The sequence below is a fragment of the Elgaria multicarinata genome, chromosome 3 (genome assembly GCF_023053635.1).
Source record: "Elgaria multicarinata webbii isolate HBS135686 ecotype San Diego chromosome 3, rElgMul1.1.pri, whole genome shotgun sequence".
In the NCBI taxonomy this organism is placed as follows: Eukaryota; Metazoa; Chordata; class Lepidosauria; order Squamata; family Anguidae; genus Elgaria; species Elgaria multicarinata.
This window is the reverse complement of record NC_086173.1, coordinates 98,371,979-98,394,341: the sequence shown is the minus strand read 5'-3', so window position 1 is coordinate 98,394,341 and position 22,363 is coordinate 98,371,979. Positions and strand designations below refer to the sequence as shown.

The window sequence follows — 22,363 nt, the reverse complement described above, 5'->3', positions numbered from 1 at the left end:
TTATCTCTTTTTTTAAAAATGAGAGACAGCTGGTAGTTTTCTAAAAATAGAGGAGTGCACGAACATTGCAGAACACTCCCTTCTAAAAAAAAAAGGGGGGGTGTGGAGGAGCGGGTAGAACTGTGTTGCTTGTCACTAATAAGGTCACAGACAGTATCCAATATGGGCCTGAATGTTTTAGCACAGGTACCCAGGTTCACAAAGGATGGAATAGCCTTTGATTTGATATAGCAAAGGCTTCAAGAAAATGTACACAGCTGTCAGAATTTGGCACGTTGTGCCTGCCCTGTCTGATTGAAGCCAGGCCTGCTGGCATCCCTAGGCATGGCCCTACCATGATGTACCCTTACAGCCTCCAGAGGGAGAGGGCTGGCCTATAAATGTCCCTTGGCCTACTAATTCCCCCTGACTTTAAACTGTATAGACTGCAAAGTTAATTGCTGGATGGGGAAGTCTGCCCCTAGTGGCCAAAGGTGTTATTGCAGGCAAATTTAAACAAATTTAAATGAATTCATGCATTTAAAAACAAAACAAAACAACCTTGTGGTGCACATCCCAAGGTTCCTCTTATTTTGCATGCCAAGTTTCAAGTGTCAATCCAGCCAGAACCATCCTTCTCTTGGTTGGTAGCTGCTCTCAGAGATGAGTGGTTTCGGAGTTGGACTGAGCTGAGCTTTACTTTCAGGGCACTCTGTCTCTGTTCACAAACGAAAAAGGCGGCATCATAGATGACTTGATTGTGACCAGCACCTCTGAGGAGCATCTCTACGTGGTCTCTAATGCAGGTTGCATGGATAAGGATTTCGCACTCATGCAGGTATGTGTCTCCACAGCCAATCCCACAGGGGTTCACCATGAAGACGATGAGTCAAGAGTGAAAATGGAGCAGAGAAGTGTGTCGCTCCCTTCCTCTGGGGGACTCTTATCTTTCCCTCCAGTGCAGCAGACGCGGATCCTCTTAGATCGGACAGATGAGAAGAAGAAGCTCTTCTGCCTTGCTCCTTCGCAGTGTGTTTCATAGCCTTGCTGTTATCTCTTGCTTGCTCTCACAGAATAAGGCGAAGGAAATGAAGGTAGATGGCTGTGATGTGGGCTTGGAGGTTTCTGACAACGCTTTGCTTGCTCTGCAAGGTAAGTATTGTCTCTGCAGAGGTTGCCCATCCCAATCAGAACTACAGCTCCCATCATCCTCAGCCAGTGTCACCAATGGCCATGCTGATTAGGGATAGTGGAAGGTAGAGCCCAACACATCTGGAAAGCACCAGGTTGGAGAAGGCTGCCGTATGCCTATACTATGCACTGAACCGGCAGAGTACCCATCGCTCTTGATGCAGTAGCATCTCCCAACCCAATCCATCGCTTCTCTGTTTATCTTCCTGGGACAGGTGAGAGTTGTTTCCATCACCCAACTGTCCTGAAGACAAGGACGTCATTAGGCTAAATCAGGAGTGGGCAACCTGGTCCAACAGAGTCTATTGTTTTGCTTTGCTAAGCTCATTTGGGTACAGCAAGGCCGGTGATACAGTAGCAACTTGCCTTGGGCCTTCGAAGTTGACCTGCCCACTTTGTAGTGTGCTTCTAGCCCATAATTCTGCTTTGACCAGTGGCCAACTCAGTATTTCTAAGAAGCTCACAAATGGGGTGTGATGGCAATTGCTTTCCTTTGTTCTTTGACCCAAGCATCTGATATTCAGAGGAGGAGTGTGTTCACTAAATATGACGGCCCTATTTAACTTTTGTGGCTAACAGATACTGATATATCTGTTCGGCATGAAATTCAGATCCTTTTTTAGAAGCTGTCTGAACTAATGGCCATTACAGAAAGATGTAGTCATGAATTCTATACCCAAATGCCCTGACACCCAAGGCATGTTTAGGCTAAATCGGGGATAGGTAACTGGAACTGCAACTCCCATAATCCCCAGCCAGCATGGATAATCAACACGGATTTGGGGTATTGTGGTCCATAACACCATGTTACCTAGCTCTGGATGAAATCCCCATGTTTTATATCCTTCAGCTGCAACGCTTGATTCCTTCCTCTGTCATTTAAGTGGGACTAATGGAGACACCTTGGAGGTGCCTGCAGAACTAACACCTACTCAAGCTTGGTGCTGGCCTTTCAGCTTCCGTTGTTCTGGTTCCTCCTTCCCTTCTTTCCTCTACCAGGACCTGCTGTGGCCCGAGTGCTGCAGGCCGGGGTGTCAGACAATCTGGCTAAGCTGCCCTTCATGAGCAGTGCAGTGATGGGTGTGTTTGGCGTGCAAGGCTGCAGGGTGACCCGCTGTGGCTACACAGGCGAGGATGGCGTGGAGGTACTACATGGGGCACTCCCAGTTCAGCTGTGCCAAAAGGATGAGAGGTTGTGGGGAAGTAAAACAGGCAGTAGCACTGATGTCGTGGGATGGTTTCTGATTTTGGGGTAAGCGATTTCATGTTGGGAGGACAGTCTGTTGTTGGTCCAAAAGGATTCATTGACCTCAGGCTGTCTGGAGGGAGACAAGGGTGTCAGTCACGCCCAGAGGTAACATTGGCTTGATTTTGAGTGCAGGATTGGGCAAGGTGAGCAAGAGACTAAAACTGGGTGTGGGAAGGGGGGGCTGCAAAAATTACTCTGACCAAATTGCAATGCTTTTCCATGCCCAGATCTCTGTCCCTGCAAGCCGAGTGGTGGAGCTGGCTGAGCTGCTGCTTAGGGACCCCACTGTGTGGCTGGCTGGACTCGCTGCCCGGGATAGTTTGCGCTTGGAAGCGGGGTTGTGCCTTTATGGGAATGACATTGATGAGAGCACAACTCCGGTGGAAGCCAGCCTGATATGGACCCTGGGTAGGTTTCTGTCTCTCCCGCCCCACCTCCACCTTCCTGGCCACTGTCAGCTGATGCAGAACTTCACCTCACTGCCCCCAAGGCCACCCAGATCCCTTACTATGCCTCAGAGTAGCTCAGACACGGGACACAAAGGTTTTCCAGCATTCTGGCTCACATAGACAGCCTCTATGGATAGAGGAGGCTTCCTCTCTAGACAGTTACCCTGCACGAGTTGGGGGTGACAGATGTGACAAAGGAAAGAAGTAGAGCTGGAGAACTGCCTCTCATCGCATATTTGCCCTATTCAGGCACAGAATGCCTGAATAGGGGTAAGATGTATTGGTAGTGGAAGAGAAGCTGTACTGGGGGATAGGAGGCCACATAGCACAGAGCGCTAAACCTCAGGATTGGGGACCAAAATCTGCTTTAGGGTGGATTCCTGCATTGAGCAGGGGGTTGGACTCGATGGCCTTGTAGGTCCCTTCCAACTCTGCTATTCTATGATTCTATGACCATCCAGGGTTTCCCAGAGGGCCTCATCCTGCCCCCTTTCTCCAAACACAAACCATCTGGTGGTTTCCTTGCTTTTGTGTAGTCCTTTCTACCACCATTCTAAAAGTTTGAAATGTCTATCTTAAGTCTTAGGTACTGGCAGTGAGAGCTTTAAGCTAAAAAACACTGGTATCTTTGCCTCCCCCACCCCAAGAATGTGGCCCCCGAGAGCACTCCGAAACAGAATTCATCTCTCAGATTCTGCACCCCTAGCATCGCAAGTAGTTGCCCATGACCTGAGCATAGTTTCAACCACAGTTGGTGGGGTGGGGAGTTCTTGCTGTTGCCAATAGCATATTTTTCTCTCTCTTGCTGCCTCCCAGGGAAACGCCGCCGCGTTGCCATGGATTTCCCCGGTGCAGCCATCGTTCTTACTCAAATCAAAGAGAAACCCAAAAGGAAGCGTGTGGGGCTGACATCCACGGGGCCTCCCATCCGGCAGCACACACCCATTCTCAGCCCAGAGGGCAAGGCCATTGGTAGGTGGAGGTAGTGGTCCTAAAAGCTTCTTCCATCGCTGTCTAGTACAGGGCTAGGCAACCTGGTGTTCTCTGGATGTTTTGGATTATGATTTCAATAAGCCCCTCATATAACATCTGGATGGCACCAGGTTGCCTACACCTGATGTAGTAGAAATATGGGCAGGAGTACCGAAAATACAAGGTGACATTGTAACCCCCTCGTACTGTAGGTGTCCCATCCTCACAGCAGGGAGCATTAGATGTTTTGTCTTGCTGTAGGAAAGGAATGTAGGTACATCACTTTGGAAAGCAACAAGCTTGTCCATATTATTTATTTATTTAATTAATTTCATTATTTGCTCCTTGCACTAAGTCACTGGCCCAGTTCACATGATACATGGGTAGTTATAAGCAAGGCCGGTCTTACGCAAAGTTAGGGCCCCAGGGGCGGGGGGGGGTATTAGAATATGCAGCACCTTGAAGGAATTGGGTAGAGGGTACATGTTTCTTCTTAACAAATAATCTACCTGTTCCTCCGTGCACTAGGTGAGGTTACCAGTGGCTGCCCCTCTCCCTGCCTGCAGAAGAACATTGCCATGGGCTACGTGGAGAGTGAACACAGCAAACTGAGCACAGCCCTCACGGTAGAGGTGAGGAAGAAGAACTGCCCAGCTCTAGTGACCAAGATGCCCTTTGTACCCACCCATTACTACACAGTGAAATAAGCTGCAGCCAGTGCAGGCTTCCTGTTTTATATCCAGACTGTATTAAAAGGAAAGGACTCCCGTGACTCCATTAGGACTCTGCCTGAATGACAGATACTGAAGATAAGTCAGCCCTGGAAAGAAGAAAACTACTGCAGACGGCTTAGAAAGTATGGAGAAACAGGAGACTGAGCAGACGTGAGGAGCGCTTGCTTTGGTCCCACATGCATTGGGTTTAGTACAAACATCATAAAGGTACCAGTAACTTGAGGACTCCAGATCCTCCGCACACTCGCTTCTGCGTCCCACTTTGCATTTGTCCCAAATATTAAAAAGCCCTTAATTTCTTTCCTACAGCCATCTCCTACTCCTTTTCCTGCAGTGATCTGATGTGTGCATAGCTGAAAGTAGGGAAGAGACCTTCTACCATTACTGCAGACAACCGCCCCTGCAATCATAAAGAGCAAGCTCATTCCTTCCAATAGAGCAAAGGGCTTCCCCAATCCATGTATGTTGAAAAGTTTGTCTCAACTAGTATTTTTTACCAGGCTTTATCCTCTTGGGTAAAGGGAGTAAACATACTCCCTGCAATATTGGGGACTGTGTCTTTACTACTACCTCTGGGAAAGGGCAGACATGCTTATTAAAGTGTGAGCAGACACACCCACCCAGGTTTTAGTCGGCTCCCTCAAGGAAGTATCGGTATAAAACACATCAGCTAGCACTTGTGCTTCTAGTCACAGGAGAAACACTTAATGTAAAAGCTCTGGGATGGTGGTAGGTTTCGCTTCACCAGTTTGCTCTTGGCTACTTCCACAGGCTGCTTCTTTCTAATCATGCACATATATACAGGTAGGTCAAAATGCATACAAAGATGTGTCTTCAACCATTTTCCAAAAACATTTGACAGTGGTTCTAGAATTTAGAACAGGCTGTATCCTGACCAGTGTGATGGCTTGGGCAGTTTCTCTGTTTCCTTACCTCTATTTGGGCTAGAAGATTTTGAGCTGCAACACTTGGAGACACCATCTTATAATGAAGGCGCAAACCACTTGAGAGTACCTGTAAACTGTACCAATACGAACACAGAGCCAAATGCCATTTTATGCTGGGGTGGGTGGAGAGGAGGATATCACTACCATTATATTCCCACCCACCCCATAGGACTAACAATAGTTTAATGGGGCAGCAGCTTAAATTGGGAAAATGCAGAGAAGGGGGGAAGAGTCACATACCTTGCTTTCAGTGCCAGTGCTCTGATCAAATTCAAAGCCTCCCCCTTGCTTTAAAGCAGGGGTGCACAACATTTTTGCCCCAGACAGCCACACTGGCATGGGGCCACTCCTATGCACATACTTGCAGACACAGTCACTGGAGTTGGTGGGGAAGGCTTTAGCTTCCTCCCCGCAACCCTGATGGGCATTGCTACTTACCTGCCACCATTAGCAACATGAAACCAGCGATGCTCACAGGCTGCACGTGGTCCCTGCTTTAAGGAAGAACAAAAAGGCTAGGGGATCTATCTTTTGTACAATGTGTAGTTTGGCTCTCAGCTAATGCAGTATAGCACACAAGTACCAACATACAGCGGCTACTGGAATAAGACCCAGACTGCATTTGTTTTTCCCATCACTTCTTTATAATCCATATATTACACACAACGAGCCAAGAGAATAGGAGGCAGCCGGCTGGTGGAATAAGGTGTGTGCGCACACACTCAGTGTCACCTCAGTATCTCTGGTACTACACAGCTGCAAAGAGAACTTTACCATACCCCTCCAGAGCATGAACACCATGAGCCTATAGTTTGGAGACAGAACTATTTTATAAAACTAGCAAGCTTAAAGATAGTCATTGGCACAGACCACGAAGCCTGACTCAGATAGGACGCCATCAAGGGTCTGATGAGTTGGACAAACCTCTACAGCTTTCCAATACAAGAATGGATGTTAGCAAAACACAGTTTAAGCTCAACTGGAGAAATTATTTTTTCATCCATCACGTGTGTGTGTGTGTGCATCTGCCTCCCTCTGAGGAGAGGCTGATTCAAGGCAAGGGGAATTCAAGCACTGCTGCAGAAAGAAATGGGGTCCACACCACAAGGAGTTGTGACAGTGGAAAGAGGCAGGCTCAATGGATTTGTGGCACAGTGAGAGAAAGCTTCATGGAGACAGCAGCCTCTTCCCCAACCTGAGTAGAGCAATCCTGAGACTCAGTGCCTGGTAAGTGGACGGAGAGGAGCAGTCCTCAGCACCAGTGTTTGCCATCAGCCAGGCCACAGGATGGGAAAAAGGGCGACTATGGCTGCAATTTCCTCAGTACTGAAAGAGCAAGGCCTCTGGGCGGGCGGCAGGCAGGCAGGCATCAGCATACTCTATGCTCCTGGAGGAGCTGGGAGCAACAGGAGCCTGGTATGGTCACCTCTTGTCATCACTCCCGGTGTGTTTTCAAAGTCTCATTGCTTGAGCTCTCCCTGAGTAAAAAGCAAAATAAACAGACCCAAAACTTTAGTACATCAGGGATGATAGGGAGACCACAGCCTGGATTCCTCTGGCATTGTATTCCCAAAGTGAGCATGGATTCCATCACCTGAAGGGGCTGAAAGCCAGGAGACATGAAACTACTCACCACATTGAGAAGTGGGAGGATCCGTCTGGTGTCCCTCCATTTTGTCCTCCAGGGCCTGAAAAGGAAGGAGGGGAGAATATCAGGGAGACGTCCCTGCTGGTACTTTTCTACTCTGGGAAGAACCTCTGTGTTTCTCCTTTGGGTTGCAAAACGTTTACTGGAGTGGGACCAGGGAAGATGAAAGTGAAATTTCCTCTCCTTGGGGTCTCCCCAGCTAGGGAAGGGCAGCTGCCCCTATTTATCTTCCTGTACATGGCTATGAACAAGATTTGGCAGAAGATCAAAATTTCTGTCTTCTGAATACACCTTTTTAAGATCCTAAGTACAGAAGAGCACCCTGCTGAATCTGACCAAGGTCCCATTTAACCTACATTCTTGTTTCCTACAGTGACCAACCAGATGCCTCTGAAAAGCCTATAGCAGACTTGGAGGAAATAGTCCCTACTCTTGCCCCCACACCACAAGCTACTGGTATTCAATGGTGCACCGCATTTGAGCTCTGCATAGCCAGCAGTACCATGTTTAATAGCCATTCATACTTATCCTCCATGCATTTGTTTAATCTTCTAAAGGGATCTAAGCTAGTGGCAAGTTGGCTGCCACATCTTGCGGCAGCAGACTTCATAAATGAATTGTGTTGTGTGAAACAGACCGTACTCCCTTCTCTGCCCTGTATCTACTGCCAAGCAATTTCATTTGGTGAGCCCAATTTCTAGCTCTATGAGACAGGCAAAGAGTTCAATGAGTAGGTAGAAGATCACAGCCTCACACTTCTCCTTACCTAATCAGTAGTAAGTTAAAGTTTACACACACTAACCTGGGAGTAAGTCCCATTAAACACAATTGAGCAGGCATGCATGAAATTGCACTGCATGGTTCTTTGGATACAGAGAACACTGGACACTAATAATAATAATAATAATAATAATAATAATAATAATAATTTATTTATTTGTTACCAGCCTTTCCCTCCATTTATTTACAGATGTACAGCTAAGCAGGTATTATGGAGTGAAAAAGCAAGCACTGGCAATAGTCATTCCCCAGCAGAATGAGGGCTTACCCCTGCAAAATGCAAAACAGCTTGTAATGTAATACAGTTTCATCTACTATTATTTCAATGTCCCAATAGCATAAACTGCCCAGGCAATATTGGCTGGAAACTTTCACCACTTAAGGGATGTGGGTCCGACCTCCTACATTTTGTCTTAAGCGAAGCATCTGATGTCCCACATCAATGAAGCTGAGAAAGAGGGTCATCTTCCATTTTGAATAACCCACAGTATATGGTTTAAAGTACTAAGTTTATTCAATTAAAGAAGTCTTAGGATGCAAACTTATACATTTATAAGATTGTGCCTTTAGTTGATTAAACTTATCAGACAAGTTTAATCAATAATATATTTGCATAGTAATGCAATTATTTCTGAAGGAAGAAAACATACTTTTTCTATGTGTGTTGCAGCAAGCATTATATTAAAAGAGGTGTTCCTGGTTCACTCACTTTTTTGTAAATACTTTTATTAGAAGTAACTTCAGTATTTTAAAAATCATTTCTCCTCTTCATTAGGGGACCTTTTTAATTAAGACATTTTTACTTGATTAATAAGGCTGCAATCCTATACACACTTACCTGGGAGTAAAGCCCATTCAACTCAACTTATTTCTGACTGGACATGCACAGGACTGTACTGTAAATCAACAAAACATTGCAGCTTCAGTAAATAGGAGTTGCAATATGTAGCACAAGCAGCCCATTCTGATTTTGATTCTACCGAAATGCTAGGATAGCCTTCACCAATTTGGTGTCAATGGCTATCCTTGCTGGGAATGATGGGAATTATAGTTCAACAGATCTGAAGGCACCAGACTAGGGAAGACTGTCCTGGAATGTTTCACACATTTAAATCATGTGTTGCTACAAGACAAGTAAGCTAGGAATAGGCTGGAGTGTTGCTGTGTGTGTGTGTGTTGTGTAGAGGTGGGGTGGTTCTGTAAAACGTTGAGGGGAATGACATTTTAAGGAAGTGTTCAAGGCTTCTTTCAGTCCTGATCCGGGCTGCAATTTTGGAATCAGATGATATATGGCATCTCATAAGAAACATAACAGTGGGCCTGTCCAGAAAACATGCTAAGCCATGGTTGGCCACTAATCCCTTTGCACCAAGTGTTTAGTGAGTGTGTTTAAACTGTGGTTATGTAGCCGCCATGGTTAGGAGTGGTTCAGACAATACACTACGTCATGGTTCACCTGACATGGTAAGCCATAATGTATAGCTCAAAATGCTTAACTACCATGGCTTAGCATGTCGTCTGAACAGGTTCAGTATTTCTAGAGATTTAAGAAGAGCTTCCTAGATGACTAGGCAACATAACAAAACTATTTTGCTTTTTAAAAAGAGCCCCTTAACCTGGTTAAGTGGGGAAAAGGTAGCAGAAACTGGAAAATAATAATGCCAACAATGAGAATTACATGATAAATTAGAACTTAAGATGTCAAAGGAGGATAAGCTAGCAACATCAGAGAGTGTTGCTCAGATCTAAGAACAAGAAAGGATTGTTAAAAAGAATTTTATAGCCGATAGTGGCTGCCACTACCTAAGGAACCATATCCACTATTGCAGATGCAATGTCTGCAATGCTATTTAATGAATAGTTCTGCATTCACAAACAAGGCAATTAATTGCAGTATACTTGCTATTCTAATTACAGATCAGTTTAAGGAAAAATAAGTTTTAGACATTAGCAGGCCTAGTTGGCTTGCAGCAAAGGCCTCGAAAAGAATTAGCTAAAGAGACATCTCACTTTCTAGGTTTTGTTTTTAGTTTAAATAGAAGAGGAAGGGCTTTGTGGTAGAACATGTGCTTTGCATGAAGAATAACCCACATTCAACCTCCTGACATCTACAGGTAGGGCTGAGAAAGACCCCTACCTGAGACCTTGAAGAACCACTGCCAGTCAAGACTACAATAAGCTAGATAGACCAATGGTCTGACTCAGTATAAGACAGCTTCCCAAGTTTCAAGGGACATACAATTTAATCCTGGTAATTAACCAGGTAATTTGTTTGTAAGGTGTGATCAAAGACGATTTTTTAAAAAGTGACCTATGGAAGTAAAAATTAGCAAAGTCAGAGTTATTCTAAAATGTCTTATCAAACCAACCTCAGCTTTTGAGAAGAGAAAAAGTTGGATGGTAAAGATCATTTTTGGTAAGATATGTTTTTAGTCTAATTCACACAAACTGACTTAAACTAAAGCAATTAGATTTAAGATTGTTTCTTTAAAGTCAGTAGAATAAATTGGCTTAAATCCAAATACTGGTTAAACCAGTTAGTAAACTGCAGTCATAAGCTTCTAGGACATTTGTCTGTAACACATGACTTTAAATGGTGTGCTGGTTTAAAGTGAACAGCATCATAGTATTAAACCATGCTGTATTAAGGACAATCTGTCCAATATATGTAAATTAGTGTGTTCTGGATTGCTAAATTCTGTCCCTAGATGTACATCAGGTCATTATCAATTCCCCTTCCTATTTTAGGATCTAGGGTACAGAGGTAGTCCATAATCACTCCCACCTACAGGATACTCTGCTACAGTACTGAGCAAAATAACAAAAGGGAACAAACCTTCAGGAAGTACCTGTACTTCAGAAACATCCCTTGTCCTCTGGGGACTTATTATAGGCATGGCTGGCACAAGATATTTTGCTGCTGGCAACTGAATCTCATTTCAACACCTGGAATGGGACAGTGTCCTCCACCTCACTTGAAGGCAGCAGGCTAGCTACAGGGTGCAAGGCCGGCTGTATGGAACACACAGCCCTGATTTACAGGGAAGCAATTTCACAGAGGAAGCAGAAGGTGAAGAGGACGTATTTTATTCTTCAAGCAATAATCTCAAAACCCAGATTAAAGGAGCAAGTGTCTAGGTCAGTATCTGAGGATGTTAGGATTTAAAGTTCTTAACACAATATGACTCTGGTGACAACCGCTGATGCAACAACACATGAAATATTTCCAGACCTTAGGAATTAGCATCAAATATTGAGAAATCTGATGAAGTATACTCTTGACCACAGAAGCTCATGCCAAAGTAAATGTTAGTCTTTCGGATGCCACAGAACTCTGCCCTTTCTGCATCCTTAGGCATCAAGCTGGCACACGGCTGGATAAATCTTTCCAATTCATAGGTGCCAGCATCAGATCTCCAAAGTTTTAGAAAACTAGATATCCAGGGAATGAGAATTTTCGCCATTACAGGCTTGCCTCTTTACATTCTGTTGCAACGGCAAGAGATGCTGCCACCCACCCCTCTACAAACACAGTTATGTAAAATGCAGGAGCTCTGAACCATGTGAAATCTGGTAATTCTAGGCACCATTCATACACACAACAATTTTAGCCATGTGTTATCAGAGGAAAGGGAGTCTTTTTGGAGATATAATCGCAAACTAGCCTCTGAAGTCAGGTGAGAGAAACTGAGTCCACTGCAGAATCTGGGTAGTCTGTTCCTCCCTGCTAATGGAAAACAGGTCTTCAAAGATTCCTTGTTATCAGAGGAGCTTGATCTTAAACAGATGTCATCTCAGCAGGGGCAGTTTAGAAACTAAATGGTCCAGACACAATGAACAGAGCAAGACCAGAGAGGAGAGAGAGGAATAATGCCATGTCCTCCTGACAGTGCAAACCAGTGTGCGTGGACAAGCAGGGCTACTAAACAGAACCAACAGAGTCTGATAACAGAAATGTGCAACAGCTAGTTTTAGGAAGAGGGGAGCCACCCCTCATGGCATATCTGGCCCCCTGTGGAGTGTTACCTCAGCGCAAAAGAGGCGTTTGGTGGCTGCTGGGGCAACAAGACTTGGTGCCCATTTTGGCAGATGGGAAGAACACCAAGCCTTCTTGGTGTCACACACATTAAATCCATACACCTGTCTTGCTAGTAGGTTGACCACGGTCAGTCTTCAAGGGCCCAGATTTGGTTTGGGGCTCAGGCGCTGATTCCTAGGAGGGTCTGAGTTTGGCACCCATAATAGGCTGGCGGGCAGTGAGGCTAGGAGACCTTGCCTAGGTAAGAGCAGGAGAAAAGCAGGGGTAAAGATGGAGGGGGTGGAGGGGAAGAGAAACAATGCTACAGAGGCGGCTACCCGGGGTGGGGGGAGGAAGATGCAGGAGGGCTTGCCGAGGTGGGCGCAGAGGCAACCTCCGGGAGGGGTGGGGGGTAGGAGAGGCTTGGGCGGAGTGGGTCGTGCGAGGCAAAGGCGGCGGCAGCGGCGCAAGCAGCAGCAGCGCGTCCAACAGGGAAGGAGTCCTACCTTGCCGGTAGTAGAGGCCGGTGACGGTGTTCCCGTAGACGCGCCAGGCCACCTGGATGCCGAGCAAGCTCACCAGCAGCCACAGCAAAAGCAGCTGGAAGAGGGCGGCCCGCAAGTCCTGGGCCTCCCAGTCTGACATGAACTCCTGCCCGAGCCACGTGAGAGCCCGCAGCACTCGCGTAGGGGCCTCCCACTCACCAGACCCAGACCCAGTCGCAGCAGCAGCAGCCGCCGCCGCCGCGGCTACAGCTTCCTCCGCCGCCGCCATTCGTCCTCCCTCGCCGGCGCCCGCGCAATGGCAAGGGCGCTGCGAAGGAGACGCGCTGCGCCACAAGCCCGGAGAAAACTGTCACCCGAGGAGCACTGCGCAGGCGCCCAAGGGCCTTGCAGGCCCCGCCCCACTTTGCCGTCATTTCTTGCAACAGGGGGCCAATGTGTGTTTTTAGTCCCATTGAGCTCAATGAGACCTTCCCTCTGGTTCGCGTGTTTAGGAGCAGGGGCGTAGACTTCTCGATTTTTCGTGGGGGTGGGGAGATAGGGCTAAACTAAGAAATGTGGGGTGGTGGTAGGCCTTTTCGTTTACATTTATATTATATATTTCTATTTCTGGAAACCATCCTTCATCAACAATGGATCCCAGAGTGTAGTACTCAACAAAAATATTACATTTTAATTACTATATTATGATAGTTTACACACTACCCCTCCATACACAGTCCTATACAATATACCAGTGTTCTTCAAACTTTTCTCCCCATGAACCAGTGCAATAATACCGCATACCCTCAAGGCCCTCTTCCTGTGCTTAGTCTGAAAATGTATGATATGTAATATGCTTTTGACTTATTAGTCAAGACATACTGTGTTAATTTAATGAAATTCTTTATAAGTATGTAAGTGAGCTGTTCACCACAAGTCCAAGATTTCTTTCTTGTTTGGTCACCACTAGCTCAAATCCCATCAGGTTATACTTGAAGTTGGGTTTTTTTGCCCCAACATGCATCACCTTACACTTGCTTACATTGAACCGCATCTGCCATTTGGATGCCCTGCCCACTCTCTCAGCTTGGAGAGATCCTTTTGGAGCTCTTCACAATCTCTTTGTGTTCTAACAACCTTCAATAATTTGGTGTCATCATCAAACTTGACCACTTCACTGCTCATTCTTAATTACAGATCATTTATGAACAAGTTGAAAAGAATTGGTCCCAATACTGATCCCTGTGGGACCCCACTGTTTACTTCCCTCCATCAGGAGAACTGACCATTTATTCTTACTCTCTGCTTTCTGTTCTTTAACCAGTTATTGATCCAGAGGACCTCTCTTCTTATTCCATGACTGCTAAATTTATTCAGGAGTCTTTGGTAAAGGACTTTATCAAAAGCCTTTTGGAAGTCCAAGTAAACAATGTCCAGCGCATTAACTGTCTTTTGTTGACCCGCCCAAAGAATTCTAGAAGATTAATGAGACAGGACTTGCCTTTGCTGAAGCTGTGTTGATTCTTCTTTAGCAGGACCTGCCCTTCTATATCCTTACTAATTTTGTCTTTAATAATGCTTTCAACCAATTTACCTGGAACAGATGGCAAGCTAACCGGCCTGTAATTTTTAAGTAAACATGCATAAGTTTAGATAGCTAAAAGTGTTTAATAGTAGCTGGATTGTGCCACTATGTGTCTGTTGCTGTTGTTTGTTTATTTATATAGCACCATCAATGCACATGGTGCTGTACATAGTAAAGCAATACATTATAAACTTACTGTTAGAGCAGTGCAACAATGGAATCAGTTACCTAGGGAGGTTGTGGGCTCTCCCACACTAGAGGCATTCAGGGGCAGCTGGACAAGCATCTGTCAGGGATGCTTTAGGGTGGATTCCTGTATTGAGCAGGGGGTTGGACTCAATGGCCTTGTAGGCCCCTTCCAACTCTGCTATTCTATGATTCTCTATATATATTGTATATATTTGTTCAGACATATTTAAAAGGCACCCCCCCACACACATACACACATGTCATTCCTAAATGGGCAACCTTTTGACCTACAAGGCCTGAGGTGGTAGGAGGAAATGAATCTGGGGAAGGCTGAACCTGACACAAAAGGAGAGTGGCTTTTGTCTTGCAAAGATTTGGGCAGCTGAGGAGGAAGCAGGTATCCCTGGAGGTAATTTAGACTGACCCCAAACACATAACAACTGGAGACTGACTAAGGAATCTGCCAGCCAGGCTGTAAGCCTGTACTGATGTTACCTGGTTGCTCATTGTCCCCTCTGAGAAATCCCGGTGGGGGCTTGACCCCCCCTGTTAGTGCATCCCTTTTAGCGCTCTATCCTAGCCAGGGTGCCTGGAAAGGAAGCCCTACTGATTTCACAGAAACACCTATATAAAATGTGCGGAGGATTGGGTTGCACAACCTCCCTGAGGCTTGTTATTATTTACGACATTTGAATGTCATCATATTGATTCAGCCCGTGTTTGTAGGATTTTTGTCGTCGTCTATTAGAGGCGTTTTTCCCTTCAAACATCCAGCATGAAGAAGAATCCTGTGTAACTTTTGAGAGTTTGTTCTACAGCACCATATACATTGATGGTGCTACATAAATAAAATAAATAAATAATAATAATACATCTTAGGGCTCAATCCGTCCGCATCAAAATAGGAGAAACTAGTCAACTCGTCCTTTCGCTCCCTCGTATTTTAATTACAAATTAATAAAGTAAGCTAATAGGCACTCCGTCCCCACCCAGCCACCCCCAACACGACTACCACCTCTTAAAATATCGGTGCTACTGCTGCTGAATCTGTTTCTAGAAGCTTTTTTTTTTTTTTTTGCTTTCCCAGGCACCGCTTGATCTTTTAAGGGCTGCAACTGCTAATACTAATACGCTAAAGAAGTCCGGCGGGTGGAGAGAAAAAACGAACCCCAAAACACCGCCTTCAGCACTCTAAAAGTCCGCTACTCGTTCAAAGGCGCTACGAAGGAACCGAAAAGGTTCCTCCCCCAACGCCCGGAAAGCCCTTGTTTTTCACTTTCAGTTTCGTTTAGCGCCTGAAGACAGAGCGAAAGCCAGGCGTTGATGGGTTGGCGGAGGCGCTCCTCTGCAGCAGTGTGATCTGAACCAGTGACGCGCGGTGGGAGCCCTACCATCAGGTAAGGTTTTTAATCCCCCCCTCCCCGAAAATAGCATTGCAGTGTACGCGTTGCTGCCGCTGGTAATGCAATTCCAAGTGTGGAACCCAGAAAGCAAGCAGCATAAATGCAAAAATAAATAATAATAGTGCAGGATCTTACTCCTGCTTCGCTGTGCTTGGTGCTCGCACTAATTAACTAGGGGGGGATCTACACTACTGCTTTAAAGCGCTTTATAACAGTTTTGACAACTGTTGGGGCCCAGGACACACTGCATATACAGGTTTCAAAACGTTTTCAAAGCGCTTTAAAGCGCTTTAAAAGCAGTAGTGTAGATCCCCCCTAGGATAGTTGTCCCCAACCTGATGCCCTCCAGAGGCTTTCGACTACATCTCCCATAACCCTTGACCATGCTGGCTGGGGCTGATATGACCTGTAGTCAAAAACAGTAGGTGTAGTTTCTTAGGGGCACCCTCTTGTTGGGGAGTCCAGTTTGGGCTAAGCTAAAATTAAGAACATAAGAAAAGCCCTGCTGGATCAGACCAAGGGTCCATCTAGTCCAGCATTTTGTTCACACAGTGCCCACCAGCACATGCAGACAGGGTGCAACAGCACCCTCCTATCCCATGTTCCCCAGCAACTGGTGTATATAGGCTTACTGCCTATATAGTAGGCAGTGTAATCTGCAGTGCAGTGGACACAAAAGGGATTCGAAACAGGAAGGGTTGTATCCAATGTTCGAGTAGACCATTGACGTGAATGGGACTTAAGTTAGGCTAACATTGGATACATCGAAATTCAAGCTGCAGTCCTGTACACACTTCGTTTAGAGTCTCATTTAATATGAATTGCTTCTAAGTAGACTTGCATAGAATTGTACTGTCACATCCGAGATCCCAAATGGCTCCTCTCTAGTTGCAAACCTTTGTTTTAAGTCATGCTCCATGCTCAGCCCAAGTGGTTTCCATCTGATGGGTCAGGGACTTAAAGAGGGCCAACCTAGGGTGGGTCATGACAACCACCATTTAGCTTTGTATTTTCTTACCAAAAAGATGGGGAAGGAAGAATGAACAGAAGAAATTGAGGTTCAGAGAGAGAGAGAGAGAGAGAAGCAGAAAGGTGGGCATGGATATGTGAAACTCTCTTGCCACCTATAGGGTGTCCTTTCCACCCCACTGCTACCCCACAGCTAATTTAACAGATTTGGAAGCCTGTGTGGTAGGTTTGGCTGAGAGTCAGTGATGGCCCAAAGCCCACCCAGTGAGCTTCATGACTGAGTGGGGACTAGAACCTGATCTCCTGAGTCCCAGTCCAGCACTTAAGCCACAACACTGCATGGGCTCTCTCTTATAGCCTGCCTTTCAGGGTACACTGCTAAAACAAGACAGTTTGAATTTATTTTATTATTATTATTTATCATACTTATACCCCGCTCCTCAGCCAAAAAAGGCTCTCGGAGCGGCTTACACTTAGCAAAAAAGACAGGTTTTTAAACACACACACAACAATTACAATGCAACCAGCAATGTAAGAACATTACTTTAGAACCAGCAGCAGGCAAACTTTTCCAAGTGCAAAATTTAAACAGATTGGAATAACCAGAGAGCTCCGGCTATTGGGCGGTATAGAAATGTAATAAATAAAATATAAATAAATAAAAGTATCTTCAGAATTTTCCAAGAATGTGGGGCCACCACACCAGAAAGCAGGCCCTCAGATGCTGATCTCAATGCTTAGGTGGGTAGGCTCATACAGGTGCAGGCAGCCATTCATATAACCTGGTTCCACTCCTCCACCTTTTGTTTCTGATGGGCAGGAGCAGAATGAGTGCCTTGAAGAGCTTTCCTGAGATTGACGAAGAATTGTACTCTCGCCAGCTGTGAGTCTTGCAATACACAATATGTAGGCGGGAGGCGTTGTAGCTGAGCTCCCAAGGGATGTTGACTGGATTGGGTCACTGTTCAATGGTCAGGGTGCGAGGCAAGCAGGGTTATGATTTTGATGAAGAGCTGTTGCGGCGGGAGAGAGGAAGGCAGCCTAAGGAGTATAATAGGGGCTGAGATGGGTGGAGGACAGGACCCAATGCTTGGCAGGGAACAGAGTAACTTGGCAGAGTAACAGGGAATGGGGGAGTTCAGAGAGAGCAGGCTGAAGGGAGTGACCATGTGCAGGCTTTGCTTACTTGCCATGTTCCTAACACAGCAGTGTGCTTCTTTCTAGCTATGTGCTGGGCCATGAGGCCATGCAGAGGATGGCTACAACTGACGTGCTGGTCTCTGGAATGAAGGGCCTGGGAGTGGAGATTGCCAAGAACATTATTCTTGCAGGAGTGAAATCTGTCACTGTCCATGACCAGAATGATGCTCAATGGAATGACCTTTCCTCACAGGTATGCTGCTTAGAGCCCCTGTCTAGCAAACATGGGAGCACAAGGCAGAGAGTGGAGCCCTCTCTTCCCCTGTTGCCACTGTTCACACATCCTGTGGGATTTTACTCTGTGGCTGTTGTTGCCTTTCTCAGGGCCGTATGCATATCATAACTGCCTTTGACTTCCATTGTGTATCTGTAGATATATAGATGTGTGTTGGGTCCAGTTTAATACTTCGAGTAAACCCAGTTAAATCAATGGGACTTGAATTAGTCAAGACTAACTTAGATACCAGTGATTTCAATGGGTCTACTCTAAGTATGACAAAGTCTGGATCCAACCCATATATATGTAGCATTGGCTCTGAATTCCCAAAATAGGTATTTTGGGCCTAAGTAAGATGCTCCAGGATGATGTTCACATATAATATATTTCTCTAACCTCACGTTGTCTTCCTGTTCTTTTCCTCTGCAAACCCATACACACTACTTCCTTGTGATAACTCTGGGCAGAGGTCACTAACTGTCTAAAAATAAATAAATAAATAAATAAAGATTTTGTATGAAGGAAGGCTGAATTCTGTAAATGCACTCCAGTCGCTTTTAATGTCCCAACATCACAAGTTATATTGTAAGTTATTTGAACTTTAACTGGTCCCAGGTTATAGCTCACTTAATAACTACAATTAGATCATTGTAGGTAGTTCAACTGCTTTCATGGCTTACAGTGTCATCTAGTCATGAGATTCAAAGAAGGTTGCACAATTTGGGAAGTCTGATGAGTCAGTTGTCATTACTCTTATTAAGAGCAGTCAGAACAAAACATGCTGTCACATTAGGCTCTGAATGTCATAATAGGTCTTTTGAAACTCATCATTTGGTACCTGATGTTCCACATCTTCAGTTTATCTGACTGCAGACATCAGAGTAGTATCTTTGCAACACTGGTATAACAACATGCCCACACTGTGTCAAAAATAACAACACCAACAAAAATGGTCCTGTCTCCCCCACCATTAAAAAAGTAGAATCTGCTGACCTATATAAACTACTACATTTTGCATAATTTTGTTTCTTACAGCTGTAAGAAGGGATAAAGGCAATGTCAGACAGTACTACTTGACCATTGCAAGCCCTATCAAATGTCACTTTGGCTCTCAGGATTTCACTAGGTATTACCCACATATTTTAATGCTAGTTTTTGCATTCTATTTGTCTTCTTTTTATAACATTGGGTACACCACTGTGGGATCCCTTGTGGATGCTGAGTAGGGATGGATGAGAATGTTGCTTCCATTTGTTAAGCACGCTTTAAAAATGTGCACTTTTCCCATTTGAAAAACAATCAGGAACTGGAATGAGGCAAACTGAACTTTGATGTGGAAACTGGAAAGCCAGTGTGTTGGTGTAGTGGCTAAAGTGTTGGATTGGGAGTCAGGAGAGCCAGGTTCTAGTCCTCTCTTGGCCATGGAAACCTACTAGGTGACTTTGGGCCAGTCACAGACTCTCAGCCCAATCCACCTCACAGGGTTGTTGTTGTGAGGATAAAATGGAGAGGAGGAGGATTATGTATGCCGTCTTGGATTCCTTGGAGGGAAAAAAGGCGGGATATAAATACAATAATAAATAAATAAATACATAATAAAAACTTTGATGAGGTCAAGCCTTGCTGATTCTCTCATCCCTAAGAGTTGTGCTTTTTATATTGTATTTTGTATTTGTGTTTTTAACTTGTTGGTTGTTTTTATGATGGTTTTAATTTCTGTGAACCGCCCAGAGAGCTTCGGCTATTGGGCGGTATAAAAATGTAATAAATAAATAAATAAATAATTCTGCCACATAGTCAAGGTGGGACAGGAATGTCCCAGGGGACATTGCGAAGGGGGGCGGAAACAAGGGAGGGAGTGGTGGACAGGGATTAGTTAAAGGCAATGGAATACGTGACAGGAAGGTCCCAGGATTCATTACTAAGGGAATCATGTGATAATGGAGTTTTGCAAGGTCAACAGGGCCTCTCCCCATCTGGGCATGTCAAGAAAACAGGGAGGAGAATCAGCTGTGACGATTTGAGCTAGCAACCAATTATTTGTGTACAATGTTTCCCCTCTGTATAAAATGAAATGTAAACTTCTGTTCCGGGCCTTTTCCTTTACATTGGCAAGGGAAAGGGACCTTTGTACAAAGAGATTTTTGGTACCTGAGGTGGAAAATAAACTTTCCTTTCAAAACTGCATCCGGATGCCTTTTTATTTGATTTAATTGGGTTGTAATCCACAATTTTTCTAAAACCCTCCCACTCTTAGCCTTGCTGTAGGTAAAATTGCTTAGCCTTGCTGTGTCTCTGCAGTTCTATCTGTCAGAAGATGATGTGGGGAAAAACCGAGCTGAGGTCTCCCAGCGCCATCTTGCAAAGTTGAACCACTATGTCCGTGTGATAGCCAATACCAATGGGCTGACTGAATGCTTCTTGTCTAATTTTCAGGTAAGGTCAAAGTTGTGTGTCTCAAGCCCCCAAAGTGAGAGAGGAAGTCATGCTAGAAATAAATCATCGTACCTGGTGTCTATGTAGGTCAGGCATTCAAGACCTCTTTCAGTCTAAGGGCCGAATTCCATTTGGAAAAGCTTTTGGGGTTCACATTCCAACAGTGGGTGGAAGCTAAGGTAAAGGGGTGGGTGACAGCATATTTTAGTTTAGAGCTCTTGCTTACTGCCAGAAACAAAGCTTTTTAGGATGGGGGGTGGGAATGTTCAAAGACTGGAAAACCATGAAGCTATCAATGGTTGGGGAAGAGAGGGTGTGGCCATCTGAAGAACCCCGGTGGGGCTGGAGTGGGACCCTAGGAGGATTGGATTTGTTACCTGAGCCTAAAGTTCTGTACCCCTGATGTAGGATCTAATCCAGGGGTCGGCAAGATGGTGCCCTCTCATAATCCCTGACGTTTGGCCATGCTGACCTGGACTCATGGGAGTTATAGTCCAAAACATCTGGATGGCACCCCATTGCCTACCACTGATCTAATCTAAATAAAGCCAGTGAGAGAGCAGGAGGGAATCTACACGTCGTACTGAAGGTGCATGCATGCACCCCCAGTACGCCCCCAAACAATGGTGTAGATTCTGTCTACATGCAGCCCAGAAGAGACGGAGGAGGAGGCGGCTGGGGAACCGGCCGCGTCCTTGCCGCCGCCGCCTCCCCGCCGGCCTCCTGCTGCCGGGGTAAGAGCGACCCGGGTCGGAGAGCTCGGCTTCTGCTTCCGCCGAGCTCTCCAACCCGGGTGGCTCTTTCGCTGGCAGCAGGAGGCCGGCGGGGAGGCGGCGGCGGCAAGGACGCGGCTGGATTCCCCAGCCGCCGCCTCCTCCGTCTCTTCTGGGCTGCAGGTAGGCAGAATCTACACCATCGTTTGGGGGGCGTACTGGGGGCGCATGCATGCGTCTTCAGTACGACGTGTAGATTCCCTCCAGGTGTTCTTTCCCCTACGATAGCAACAAGCCTGCCCTGCAAACTGATGCCCAGTTGTTTCTGATAGTGGTAAATTGTTGGTGTATTATCCACAAGTAACTGTTTTGTTCTAAAGCTATACTTGAAACACTAGATGGACATATGGATGCTAAACTGTCATGGATGTGGTGGGCTGGGATGGATAGCTATTCTGGGCTGCCTGACACTGAATGCATACAGAGCCCCTGTTTGAAAAGTGTCTCCTCCGTTGTGATGTTTCTTATCCCTTACATGGGCAGACAGCACTTACACAGTTTACACCTGAACCCATCCAGCAGTAACTCTCAACATTCACTACAGGTTGTGGTCCTGACCGACTCACCCTTGGAGGAACAGCTGCGCATTAACGATTTCTGCCACGCCAATAGCATCTGCTTTGTCCTCGCTGACACAAAGGGCCTGACAGGGTATGTCCTGCTAAGTGGTTTCTGTCGTGCCGAGAGGTGGTCGTTGTCGTGGTGACTGTATGGCAGTGACTGCGGGCGGAATGAAAGGGGAGCTTAAAGCTTAGAAAATTAGAATTTCTGTAAACCGCCCAGAGAGCCCTGGCTATGGGAGCGGTATATAAGTTTAATAAAATAAATAAATAAATAAATAAATAAAAATACCGACTTCCGGCATGGTAACAGGGGCACTGCAGGGTGGAGGTCCTCTGGGCATGGCGGTTCTGTGGATGGAAGTGATGTGGGCACTTCTGAGGGAGGGACAGGGGGTTGAGTGTACAATATGGGAAAGCAGATGGATTAGACGCGTAACCTCTTCTGCTTACTTTTGCTGGCTTCAGACAGCTTTTCTGTGACTTTGGAGAACACTTCACAGTGTACCAACCTTCGGAGGCTGAACCTGTCTCTGCTGCTATTCACCACATCACTCAGGTAGTTTCCTTCACCGTTAC

General features: G+C 45.7%; 3 protein-coding genes across 6 annotated transcripts in view; 2 read left to right on the top strand and 1 right to left on the bottom strand.

Moving 5' to 3' along the window:
- AMT (aminomethyltransferase) overlaps positions 1–22,363 on the top strand; it is a 200,878-nt gene that overhangs the window by 4,380 nt on the left and 174,135 nt on the right. For 2 of the 4 annotated variants that reach the window (XM_063121043.1, XM_063121042.1), the window contains 6 exons: positions 686–817; positions 1,053–1,131; positions 2,170–2,315; positions 2,647–2,827; positions 3,685–3,840; positions 4,369–4,888. In XM_063121043.1, the coding sequence (XP_062977113.1) occupies positions 686–817; positions 1,053–1,131; positions 2,170–2,315; positions 2,647–2,827; positions 3,685–3,840; positions 4,369–4,547 (873 nt within the window). In that variant the 3' untranslated portion in view covers positions 4,548–4,888. Of the gene's footprint in view, positions 1–685; positions 818–1,052; positions 1,132–2,169; positions 2,316–2,646; positions 2,828–3,684; positions 3,841–4,368; positions 4,957–22,363 lie in introns of those variants that run through there. The other 2 variants (XR_010025217.1, XR_010025218.1) reach the window with 2 other exon arrangements.
- On the bottom strand, positions 6,143–12,816 carry TCTA (T cell leukemia translocation altered). Its single transcript, XM_063121030.1, has 3 exons — positions 12,474–12,816; positions 7,155–7,209; positions 6,143–6,999 (listed from the first exon to the last, which is right to left on the bottom strand). The coding sequence occupies exons 1-3, from the start codon at positions 12,739–12,741 to the stop codon at positions 6,957–6,959; spliced, it is 366 nt and encodes a 121-aa protein (XP_062977100.1). The 5' UTR covers positions 12,742–12,816; the 3' UTR covers positions 6,143–6,956.
- UBA7 (ubiquitin like modifier activating enzyme 7) overlaps positions 15,549–22,363 on the top strand; it is a 51,577-nt gene continuing 44,762 nt past the window's right edge. The window contains exons 1-6 of the mRNA XM_063121037.1: positions 15,549–15,623; positions 17,419–17,481; positions 17,823–17,991; positions 20,317–20,451; positions 21,769–21,875; positions 22,253–22,343. Coding sequence (XP_062977107.1) covers positions 17,426–17,481; positions 17,823–17,991; positions 20,317–20,451; positions 21,769–21,875; positions 22,253–22,343 — 558 coding nt within the window. The 5' untranslated portion in view covers positions 15,549–15,623; positions 17,419–17,425. The remainder of the gene's footprint in view (positions 15,624–17,418; positions 17,482–17,822; positions 17,992–20,316; positions 20,452–21,768; positions 21,876–22,252; positions 22,344–22,363) is intronic.